At 43.6% G+C, this 12,356-nt stretch overlaps 1 protein-coding gene across 9 annotated transcripts in view; it reads left to right on the top strand.

The window, feature by feature from the left end:
- The window catches only part of Atxn7l1 (ataxin 7 like 1), a 233,649-nt gene that overhangs the window by 184,080 nt on the left and 37,213 nt on the right, over positions 1 to 12,356 (top strand). For all 9 annotated transcript variants that reach the window (XM_090332970.1, XM_090332963.1, XM_090332966.1 and 6 more), the window contains one exon: positions 6,770 to 6,992. In XM_090332970.1, coding sequence (XP_090189096.1) covers positions 6,770 to 6,992 — 223 coding nt within the window. The remainder of the gene's footprint in view (positions 1 to 6,769; positions 6,993 to 12,356) is intronic.

Raw genomic sequence — 12,356 nt, 5'->3', positions numbered from 1 at the left:
GACTGCCAAGAACATAGTAAACTCTTAATTGAAGCCTGGTGCCAATGGCTCACACCTGTAATCCTAGCTACTCAGGAGGCTGAAATCTGAAGATTGTGGTTGAAAGCCAGCTTAGGCAGGATAGGTTATGAGACTCTTATCTCCAAGTAACCACCAAAAAGCCAGAAGTGGAGCTGTGGCTCATGTGGCAGACCACTGATCTTCAGCAAAAAAAAAAAAAGGACAGTGCTCAGTCCCTGAATTCAAGCTCCAGGACCCGTCTTAATAATTTCTTTTAACTGGTGGCTAAAAGACAAGATGGGGACAATCCAGAGTTCTGACATCACTCACCAAGAATATTGTTGATGTGTTATAGTTAAATCTATGTGGCATTATAACTGATTTTCTGATTTTCTTTTCAGTAAATGAGTGGTTCTTATATTTAACATTAACACAAAAGCTTGTTTGGGCCTTCTATCTTGTGGGTAGGAAAAAAATGTGTAGCAAGAGTTATGAGATATTGAAGTCACTCACTTTAAAATAATTCTAAAGCATTTTTTAAACAAACTAGATTTTTTAAAATCCAAGGTGGCAAAAAAATAACATGTTAATGACTGAATATTACCTGTTTAAAATGGCAAGCATGTGGGAATTAGACATGTATGCATAGAATAATTTTTTTTGAGAAAGAACAGTCAAAAGTACCAGTTGATTACAGTTTTGTTAATACACCTATGGACATTTACCAAGATTGGGGAAAGTTTAAAGGGAAATGCCCCATTCTCTAAAATTTCCATAGTTTAAAAATATTTTAACATTGACTGAAGAATATAGTAATATTATATAAACTCTGGACATGGTACATAGAATTGCAGTAATTGTAGATATCCACCAAAGGTAGATACTTGACCAGTGCATGAGAGAAAAGATTAAACCCAAAATATGCCAGGGTTTATGGTTATAATATACATCTGGAAAGCTTAACCCAGAGAAATTCACCTATATAGCACTATTTTTCATTGTGTTTTATTGTGGATTTTGTTTGTTTTGTTCCAATCCTTAGTCTTGAACTCAGGGACTGAGCACTGTCCCTGAAGACAGTGACTAGCACTCTACCACTTGAACACAGCTCTTACTTCCAGATATTTGGTGATTAATTATCATTAAGAGTCTCACAGACTTTCCTGCCTGGGCTAGCTTCGAACCACAGTCCTCAGATCTTAGTGTCTGAGTAGCGAATATTTTTTCATATATTTTTTATTGTAATTAATAGAAGGGTTACATTATATTCACCAGGTAGAAAGTGTATTACTTAACAAACATTGATACCCTTTGTCATGTCTTGGTCCCCATTTTCCTCCCACCACCCCGCCCCTCATCTTGTTTTTCCTCCCTTCCCTATCTGACTTCAAACAACCAAATATGCATATATACAATATATCAGATAACCAGGTGAAATACTGTAACAATATGAGATAACCAAGGAACAGCAAAAGAGATGAGAGATAACATAGTACATTAAGGACAACAATCATTCATTATACTGCTTTTGTTTCTATGTCCTGCAGGTCCTTTCATTTAGTGTCATTCTATATGGCCTTATGTGTCTAGGTTTTGCTCTATTGTAAATCTCTGCTAGGAGAGCCCAAGGTTTCTACTGATTATGACAAATGAGAGAAACCATTGAGCTTATGTTCCTCGGAGTCTGACTTACTTCACTTAATATGATTTTTTCTAGGTCTTTCCATTTCCTTACAAATGGGGCGATGTCATTCTTTCTGACAGCAGCATAGAATTCCATTGTGTACAAATACCACATCTTGTTGATCCACTCATCAACTGAGGGGCATCTGGGTTGGTTCCATATCTTTGTTCTGAGTAGCTAATATTACAGACATAAGCTACCAACACCTAGCTTCACAGCAATAGTGTTGTTTTGTTTTGTTTTTAATAAGAAATAAAAAGCCTCCGTCTTTCATCATCAGCCAAGCTAGCTCTCTACCAATTGTAAGTCATCTACAGACAGACGCTTCACATACTTGAGAACTAGGTTGTATAGGGACTGTCTCTGTACAATTTGCCGTTTTGTCCTTCCTAGGACATACTTCTGCCATTTAACAGGTTTTGCTGCTGATTATCCCTAGTGAGGCTCTGTCCCCGACCCTATTAGTTCCACCACTTTCAGTTCTGTTATAGCCTTTCTCATCTGCACCAGTAGGGGGCAAGCTTGATTCCACAGGTCAGAAAAGGGAACTGCTGATGTCATGGGAGTCCTTAAGGTAGTACTAAATTCAGTTTGGTCAGAACAAGAAATTTCACTAGGGTTTGTTTATTTTTAGAGGTTAAATGGAACCCTTTCAAATATGTATTAAAAGCATCTGATTCCACATTAAAAAAAAGAAAGAAAGAAAGAAATTTCACAAGTAGGAAATACTGCTTTGGGCTATGGCATTCCAAAATCACACATTAAATATTCTCCCCTCCACCCTGCCCCCCCCAAAAAAAGCCAGAGGGCCATGTACATGATTTAATGAATATTCTCCTATGCAACTTGTTCTCCAATTGGCCCTTTAAGAACGATTTATGAGCTGGATGTGGTGGCTCACACATGTAATCCTAGCTACTTTGGAGGATGAAATCTGAGGATCAAGGTTCAAAGCCAGCCCGGGCACAATAGGACCTGAGACTCTTATCTCCAATTAACCTCTAGAAAACGGGAAGTGGGGCTTGGCTCAAAGGTAGGATGCTAGCCTTGAGCTGAAGAGCTCAGGAACAGCACCCAGGCTGAGTTAAAGCCCCATGACCCACAAAAGAAAAAAAGCAAGCAAGCAAGCAAGAAAGAACGAAAGACGGGGGGAGGGAGAGAGGGAGAGAGGGAGGGAGGCAGGGAGGGAGGGAGGGAGGGAGGGAGGAAGGAAGAAAGGAAGGAAGGAAGGAAGGAAGGAAGGAAGGAAGGAAGGAAGGAAGGAAGGAAGGAAGGGAGGGAGGGAGGGAGGGAGGGAAAAAAGAAAGGATTTATGGAGGTAAAGTATAAAACCTTCCAGAGAGAGAGAGAGAGACAGAAAGAGAGAGAGAGGTGTTGACCAGTATCATGAACCAGAATTTTCTGGAAAAATGAGTTTAAAATCCCTAGTCCAGCCAGGCATGGCAGCTCATGTCTATAATCCTAGCTACTCAGGAGGCTGGGATCTGAGGATCAAGGTTCAAAGCCAGCCCTCACACAATAGGACCTGAGACTCTTATCTCCAATTAACCTCTAGAAAATGGTAACTGGGGCTTGACTCAAGGGTAGGGCAGTAGCCTTGAGCTGAAGAGCTCAAGGACAGTGCCCAGGCTGAGTTCAAGCCCCATGACCCACAAAAATGAAATAAATAAAAAATAAAAATAAATAAATAAATAAAATCCCCAGTCCAAGTTGGCACCAGTGGTACACTTCCTCAATCCTAGCTACTGAGGAATCTGAGATCTGAGGACTACAGTTCAAAGCCAACCTGGGCTTACAGACAGTTTTACAGATTGTTCTTTAACACCACCAAAAAAAATCCGTAAGTAGACAAAAGACTCAAGTGGTAGAGCAACAGCTTTGAGTGAAAAAGCTAAAGGAAAGTACCCTGACCCTGAGTTCAATGCCCAGTACACACACATACACATCCCTAGTCCATCCTTCCTTATGATCTTGTGATTTAATTTCTATTTACTGGCATAATTTTAATCCCTAGTTTAGCAAAATGAAACTCATCTTCATTATTAATATTTCCAAATTAATATTTCTAAATCAGTATTTCTAAAATTCATCTTCATTATTAATATTTCTATATACCCTAACCAGCTCTGAGCAGGTAATAGCAAATGAATAAAGAATCCCCCCCAAATCTGAAAGAATCGTGGTAAAAATCAGCCTTATTTTAGAATCAGAAACCTCTGCCAAAACTGCTGAACAAAAAGTTCCTGAAGGGCAGAAAGAACTATACACTTGGGGCTGGGAGTTTGGCCTAGTGGTAGAGTGCTTGCCTAACATGCATGAAGACCGGGGTTCAATTCCTCGGTACCACATACATAGAAAAAAGCCAGAAGTGGTGCTGAGGCTCAAGTGGTAGAGCTCTAGCCTTGAGAAAGTCCAAGGACAGTGCTCAGGCCCTGAGCTCAAGCCCAGGACTGGCAAAAAAAAAAAAAAAAAAAAAAACTATACACTTGAAGCAAAAGATTTGGTTCTAGGCTCAACCACAGGATAGCTTTACCTTTTAGGTTTGGTAACTGTTAGCCTTATCTCACAAAAGAGATGAGACAAGTTGGTTTTCTTTTTCTTTTTCTGATACCAAGAGTTTGAATTCAGGGCCTCAGCTGGCTTGGCTGGCACTCTTCTACTTGAGCCATGCTTCCAGCCTTTCTTGTTCTGATTATTTGGAGATGGGGTAAACCTGTGAAGTATGGATCAGATGGGCGTCCAGGGCTGGCCTTGAACCATGATCCTATAGATCCCAGACTCTTCCATAGCTAGGATTACAGATGTTAGCCACTAGCACCTGACAAACTACCAGCTGATTTTCTAAGACCCAGTTTGAACCTTCAATGATTCTAAATTCCTCATTTTCTTGTTTTTTCATTTCAGATCTTGTTCACAGTATAGTCTACTTCCTATCTTCCTGAGATAGCTGGCTCATGCCCAAGGCCCTATTCCTTAAGTAGCTATTGGCCTTGACCTTGGCAAAGACCTTAGCAGACACCTCACTTTTTGGGTCTCTAGCCACTCAGCTGTGAGAAGAGTGATATCACCTAGCTGCTTCCTATCTGTCTCACAGAGATTGTAAAACATCAGTCCAATTTTACAAAGGTTGAATTCCTCCAAGGAAGAACCTGCCCAAGTGAAATATTTTAACGCTTCAGCTGTAATTATTGCTATAACATCCAGGCATCATGAGGAATGAGAAGAGAAGCAGCAGATATAGGCACCTCTTGTATGCATGGTAATGGAGTGGAGAAGAGTCCTTAGAAGCCACCTAGGGACCCATTTCATTGGGACATGGAAACATAGAAAGCGTAAATGGTGAGCTCAAGGTTATCCACCTACCACATGGGGTTACAGGAGCTGAGCCCAGTTCTTCCAACTCTTGGCCATGAGTTATTTACACCATCCAAACTGAGGCTTTAGGACTAGCTCTTGGTTTTCAAACTTTTAGATAGATAAAAGGTCTATTCTGAGTCAATGAAGAAAAAAAAATTTACTCCATAAGGTTCTTCTAGGTAGACAGAATAGGAGCCCTTAACAGGCAGATTTCATCACAAGTCTAGAATCTGTCTGCTTTGAGACAGCCTGGCAGACCATTAGTATGACAGAGAGCATTGAGAGACCCCCCAGACTCCTCTCACTAATAGTGAGGGCTGCTCTGGCTTTCTTCCACCAGGTCAGGTGCCAGATACAGCATTCAGAAACATCTGATCAAGGAGAAAAGCCTGAGACCACTCTGGGCTACAGGGAGATTGTGATCTGCCATCTTCACCTCTCCTCTTATCCATTACCCCAGTCCATCCAGATTTGTGATCTCTTCTTGTTCTTGCCTCAGGACATCTATTATAATTTCATTTACTTCCTCAAATGCATATTAATTGAGCACTCATTACATTCAGGGCACAAGAGCGCCTGACAGGACTAGAGACTTCAGGAAATATCTTTTTAGGTGTTGAGCTTCTTTCCTGTGTATGTGTACAAAGTTTGGGGTCATGTATAAAGGTATATTTTTCTGGGGTTCTTAGCTTATATCTAATCTGTCACCTTAAAACAATTTAGAATCGCCATGACAGTGGGCACTAGAAAAAGGGGGGATGCCAACCAAGAGGATGATGGAAAAAGATGAATATAGTTGAAATAGATTGTTTGCAACTATGAAAATTAGAACAATGAAACTTGTTGGCTGCATAGAGAAGGGTGATAGAAGGGAAGGGAGAGTGATAGAGATTGATAGAGAATGATAAAGATTGATTAGAATATATTGTAAGTACGTGTAGAAATGTAACAATGAATGTACACCCTCCCAGGACTAAACCACCGTGCAGGGTGTATGCTAGGACTTGACTTCATATAATTACTAACCTGGTCAGTCTCATCCCTCTGCCCATTGTGTCAACTTGTAGGGAGCTGATAAGGTATGAACAATCTATCAGGAAGCTGTGCTTGGCTATATGTTCACATCTGTGTATTCTGACTCAGACATTAATGTCTTCTCATGTATGTTAGGGCCCTTAATTTTAGTGGGTCATAGAGAAGCCACAAGAGGTATTTGTCAACAGATGGTCCCGTCATTCCTAGGAAGTGACACTGGCTGAGCCACTTTGCAGCTCTCAAAAACCTTTCAGCCCTGTGGTCCTCTGACTCTTGTGCTCCTTGTGTAGAGAGAGGGGCCATTTAGAGAATTCCCCATGTGTTTTTCTGTGAGTCATACAACTGCCCACTCACTGCCTTGGACACTGCAGGGTCATGCTAGGCCTGTGACTGTCCTGTCATGTCAGTTGACACCTGGTTAGAACACTTTGATACTCCTGTGGAAGTGGTTTTACAAAAGAGCAGTAATACCTCCCATGAGTACCTTTGAATTAATTTAGCAGGTTGTTTGATACAGAAACTCAGAATGTGATCTTTGCTAGGTGGTTGACCAAGAGCCAATGTCAAGACAAACTGCCACTGGAACCCAAGTGCTGGGATGCCCCGCGCTAACAGAGCACCGCTCTGTGCCAGCACTGCGCCCGAGCACACGCCATGGATGCAGGACTGAATTCTGTTCCTTTTCCCCTGTAGAGAGAAGACACGGTTCCATGTGCAGACCTTCTCCCTCTCCAGTGTCTCCGGCCTCCAATCCCAGGATATCAGTAGTACAGGTGAAAACGAAAGCCTGTCTCAGCGGCCATAACTCTGCCAGCAGCACCTCAAAGCCATTCAAAACGCCCAAAGACAATCTTCTTACCTCCAGCAACAAACAGCACACAGTCTTTCCTGCAAAAGGATCAAGGGACAAACCATGGTGAGTGTCAGCGGCTTGCAGTCAGCAGCTGTCTGTCCCCGCTGCCTGTCCCTGTCACCATGGGAAACAGTGTTTACACTCTGGCTTTGTTCCTGTCTAGTAATCTGGGGGACCAAGGAAAGAACCCAGAATGATGCATGAGAAAGCTAAATATGAGAGGGGAGGTGGGACTTTGAAAGTGCCATGTGCCTGACAAGGGGGATTTTTCTGTCTTTGAGAGCTGAGCTAAGTTGTGTCTAAGAAAAGGAAAACAATGATGTGTTAGCCCTCAGTTAGCCGTTACCTCTCAATTTTCCACCCCAGTGAAGAGCAACTGGTGTAAATAATGGAAAGCATAGACAGTGTGCCCAGCCAGGAGCCAGGCAGAGATCCTGCTCCAGCCATGGAGGCACAGGCAGCCCACCCCAACCCCAGGGCCTCAGCTCCCAGCTAGGGGTTCACCCAGCTATCTGGGAGCTGGCCACAGAGGAGAGACAAAAACAGAGATCACTTCTTTCGTGTGGAAGGAGACAGATACTGTCAGGCTGACTGTTTTCATCTTTTTTTTAAAATTTGTCTTTACCAAAAAGTCAGAAAAGGTTCCTTGTGGGGTGAAAGCACACTGAACTGAGTATTGAGTGCTGTCAGCACTCACTGTGGGCCACTTAGGACTGGCTCATCACAGCACCTCCACCCATATCTCTAGCCCTCCCAAAACAGAGAAGGGACAAGTATGGATTCTGTCTGCTTTCTATGTTTAAGAGGAAGTGTTTTAATTAATTTGACTAATGGTAATTCATGATACTCAACTCCATACCTAAGGAAGCTGTGGAATAAAAGCATCCATCAATGGGTTAGTCATTGCACACTGCAAATTATGATGACTTAGTAAAATAGCTAATTATGCTGGATCCGTGGAAAAGCCTCTGGACGATGTAGAGAGGTCAGGCATGGCTGTACAGGAAAGGACTCTCCTGAGAAGTAGCTGGGCCTTGTGGGATACCTTTGTTCTCTGAGGGTATTGGGGTCTCAGATCTGTCTTGTAGGAGGACAGAGCTACTTAGAGAAGACCCAGCCTAAGAGTAACAGCCTGGGCCTTGCTCTGCAGTCGCTAATGCTGATGGCTTAGGAAAGCTGATACCTTGCCAAGGTGCCTAATGTCCTGACATAAGCACGGGTTCTGGAATCTGGATACAGATTTCTGCCCAGTAGTCTTGGAGAAGTCATTTGATCTTGATGTGCCTCCTTTCACCCATAAAATGAACTAACAATAACTCTACCCGCCCCCCCATGGGACTTCTCTGAAGAGCAAGTGAACTACTTTTTGGTCTTTTCCTTTCTTTTCTTTGTCAATCACAGGACTTGAACTCAGGGCCTGGATGTTGTTCCTGAACTCTTTTGTTCAAGGCTAGTGTTCTACCACTTTGATCCACAGCCCTACTTCCAGTTTTCTGGTGGTTGGTTGGAGATGAGTCCCATGGACTTTTCTGCTAGATTGGCTTTGACCTGTGATCCTCGGATCTTAGCCTTCTGAGTAGTAAGCTTACAGGTGTGCGCCACCGACACCCAGCTTCTTTCTTTTTTTTAAGTTGTGTTACTTTTCTTTCTTTTTTTGCCAGTCTGAGCCTTGAACTCAGGGCCTGAGCACTGTCCTTGGGCTTTCTCAAGGCTAGAGCTCTACCACTTGAGTCACAGCATCACTTCCAACATTTTCCTATATTTGTGGTACCGAGGAATCGAACCCAGGTCTTCGTGCATGCTAGGCAAGCACTCCACTACTAGGCCAAACTCCCAGCCCAAGTTGAGCTACTTTTCATAAAGCACAAAAGTCCATAGCTGGACATGTTTAGTACATAGTTAAGGATAATATCATCTTTATTGTGTTACTATTTATTTCAACACAGAACTTATCTTTATCTCAGAGATAAAGGTTATAGAATAAAATTAGAGGACTGGGTCTTCAGTTTCAGAATGAAGATGAAAATGGAAAATGATGTAATTTATTCAGGATCGGGAATGTAGCTTAGTGACTGAGTGCTTGCCTACTATGCACGAGTTCAATCTCCAGTACACAGAAAAAAAAAGCCAGTTTATTCAGAGTCTAGAAATGAACTAAAGAAAAAAAGAAGTCTGTCAACTAGTTCATGAATGAGGAGATGTGGGGAGGAATCATAGGTTTATCAGCAAAGCAACTCCTCTGGTGAAGGAGCAACTGAGGGCTCCAGTTGTCCCAAAAGTTTTCCTGAAGGCTAGTGCTCTACCATTTGAGCCACAGCACCACTTCTGGCTTTTCTATGTATATGGACCAAAGAATTGAACCTGGGTATTTGTGCATGCTAGGCAAACACTCTACTACTAGGCCAAACTCCCGGCCCCCCAGTTGTCCCAGAAGAATCCTCCTAGAAGTGAACTTTCAGGGAGCTCTTCAGGATTTGGTCATTCTCCACATTCAGTGGAAAAATCAACCCACACTTACTAAGACCAGTCACACAGAGGCCCCACTGGAAGAACTCAGCTATAAGTGGCTAGTGCCTGCGAACTCAACGCAGATCTTGACATGTTCCCCAATATTATTAGGGATGAGGGATTTCTCTTATTTTTGCATTCAGAAGTGTTGTGTTAATTGGGCTCTTCGGCTTTTTTTATAAGAATGAAGGAAGATTTCATTCTTTTTTTTCTCATATTTAATCTGATACTGCTACGTCTTCAGCAGGAACAGACATAGTAGATCCAGTCACCTGCAGAGAATTCCTGGCCAAAGGTCTTTCCCATCTGCTCCATGTGAGCTGTGCAAGGATGGCCCAGCAAGCGCAAGCAGGGCTACCAAAGGGATTGATGACCTTGACATGAGATTTAGCTGGTGTGAGCTACTTCTCCAAGTAGCTCAGATTCACATGTACAGAGGGGCAAAAATACTTCTGAGGTCAGGTTGACCTCCTGGTATTTTTGCACAAAATTCAATAGGCTGTAGTTTTTCTGTTATTTTCTCCCTTCTGTGGCTGGGTCTATTAAGAAAACAACTGCATAAATAAGGAAGTGGGAAAACAGGGAAGGCACCCCCTAGGTTACCAGGTCTCCCTGGCTTCACCCTGCCTGACCACACTCCATATCCACACAGACTACCACCCCTATTTTTTCTAGTTCACCCATCAGCTGTTGGGAATCACCCTGAGCAAGCGAATGCCCACATTACCTAGAAGAGCAGAAAGAGATGGACGAGATGGCTTGACCCCAGATGAAATCAGGAATTAGGGATGGCCACAACTATATCCCATCTACCCACCCAGAAGGCTCAGATGACCAGCGTGCTTAAGCTTGGGAAACTGTGGCTTTTTGCCTCTTTGAAGCTGCAGTGAGCATTTCAGCCTTTACTTATGAGTCTCTATTCAGCCAGGGACCAGGCCCTGTCAAAGTGACCAAATCAGCCAGTCTGATTTTCCTAGAAGTTGTTGCTTCCTTTGCTGCCCCAGCATGGAGAATTGATGGGGAAATTCAAGCATACTGAAACAGGCTGATGTGGGCAGGAGGCAGAGAAGAGGTGGGAGGAGATGTTCCTCCTCTGGATGGTTTGTCGCCTTCTCTTTGGGCCTTATCAACCTGCATGTGTGCGTTGAATGCTAAACATGCTCAGCTATTAAAAATGCAGGAGAAGAGCCTGCTGCTCCAGAAGGAAAATGAGCCAAAGCAAAAGAAAAATCAGCAGGCTCCCAGGCCTCCCTGTGCTGCCCTGAAGCATAGTGGGGAGGGGCTCCCTCTTCCAATGTAGGCAGGGCTCCTCTCAAAATGCTTAGAAATGCCAGGTCAGGAGTGAAAGGGGCTGGGGGGAGCCCATGGGCTCAGGAAGTCTTCTCAACCCTTTGTGGAGAATGCAGTGATCCCTGAGAAGCCCTGGCTAGACTCCTGAGGAGGAACAGGGCAACTTATCTCTTCTTGCCTGGTGCTGGCATGAACTAAGGATAGGACACAACTCAAGACTGATGGTTCCCAGAAGACCTAAGGAGTTGTCTCAGGGATTCCACTCAGGTTGTGAAATCCTAGCAACCCCAAATGTTGCAGAGCCTATAAGAGAGCAAGCAGTTGACTGCTGTAGCTTCTCCAGCAGGATGCTCCCAGCCCCTCCACTGGCCTCCTTATTTCTCACCCTGCTCCTCTCCAGTTCTCCCTCCAGCCCTACCAGAATGCTGTGGGCCTCTGGTCTGTTCAGAATTCATCACAGCCCTCAGCTGTTTTCTGTGAAATCTGACCCCTTTATGACAGATAACCTGTGGAGGAAAGAGGGAGAAGGAGACTGTGGGTTCTTATATAGGCGGTACCAGAACTTACATTATCAGGTACTGTATGCCTGCTGGCTCCCAGTTGTGCTTAGGTAAGGACAATGGACAGCTCCTTGGGAGCAAACTCTAATGATCTTTAAGTTACAGAAATGCTCAGGAAGAAAGAATGAGGGAAAAATAAGTCCAAGACAGCTAGGAAGGGGAGAAGAAATGACCTGGTAGAGAAGAGGATGAACTGCAAGGATTGGCAACCATTACCTTTCATGGTTGTTACACAGCATCGTTTTCATAGCTCCAATCCCAGTGGAACCCTAAAACTCTGGGATGAAGGTGGGAATGAACTCCAAAAGTTCTGACTAGCCACCTAAGGTGCCATACACTGTGAAACAGTGACAGAGCTGGGACAACGTCCCTGAGATCAAGCATGCCAGTCTTAGAGGGGTCCGGAGTCAAGCCCCATGTCTGCCCTTCATTTTGCTGAGTGGACTGAGGAACTCTTTCTACACTTCTAGTTCCTTGTCAGTGAAAGGGGGTGTGGTGGTGATAGAGATTTGAACACATTTTGCTAGTACAAGTGACCCACTGCCCAGTACATGGTATGTGATCAGTGTGAGACTTCATGAGCAGACCTCCGTACTCTGCCTCATCTACCAGGTAGAGAGACAGGTGCTGGCTGGTCCTCTCATAAAGCAATTATTCTTATCAAGCATTAGCAGAAAGCTAGTTTCGTTTTTATTACATGATTTAACCTTTGCCAAGAACATTAACGCATTCATCGAACTTTTACTGAGCTCTTCCTACATGCCACACAATGTATATAAATGCTGCTGGATAATTTCAGAGTGACTTGTACAGTAGGACAAGATTCTTGTCTTCTAGTAGTTCACAGTCTGATCTGCATTGGACATAATACAGAATGAGGCAGAAATATCCTGGAAGGAACAGCTACCCCTAAGAGACAAGATGATAATCCCCAGGATATGGCCAGGTGAAGGATGTCACAAGAGAAGGAAGAAGAGCACATCAGCAGAAAATCCCAGCCCTTGGAAAGGCAGGATGGATCCCAGGAGCCAGAAGACTAGCCTGGGCAACAGTAACATGTGGGCCAGGA

The sequence above is a fragment of the Megascapheus bottae genome, chromosome 5 (genome assembly GCF_031878675.1).
Source record: "Megascapheus bottae isolate mThoBot1 chromosome 5, mThoBot2.hap1, whole genome shotgun sequence".
Lineage (NCBI taxonomy): Eukaryota > Metazoa > Chordata > Mammalia > Rodentia > Geomyidae > Megascapheus > Megascapheus bottae.
Note: the sequence above shows the minus strand (reverse complement) of the source record. Positions and strands in the feature narration are given on the sequence as shown.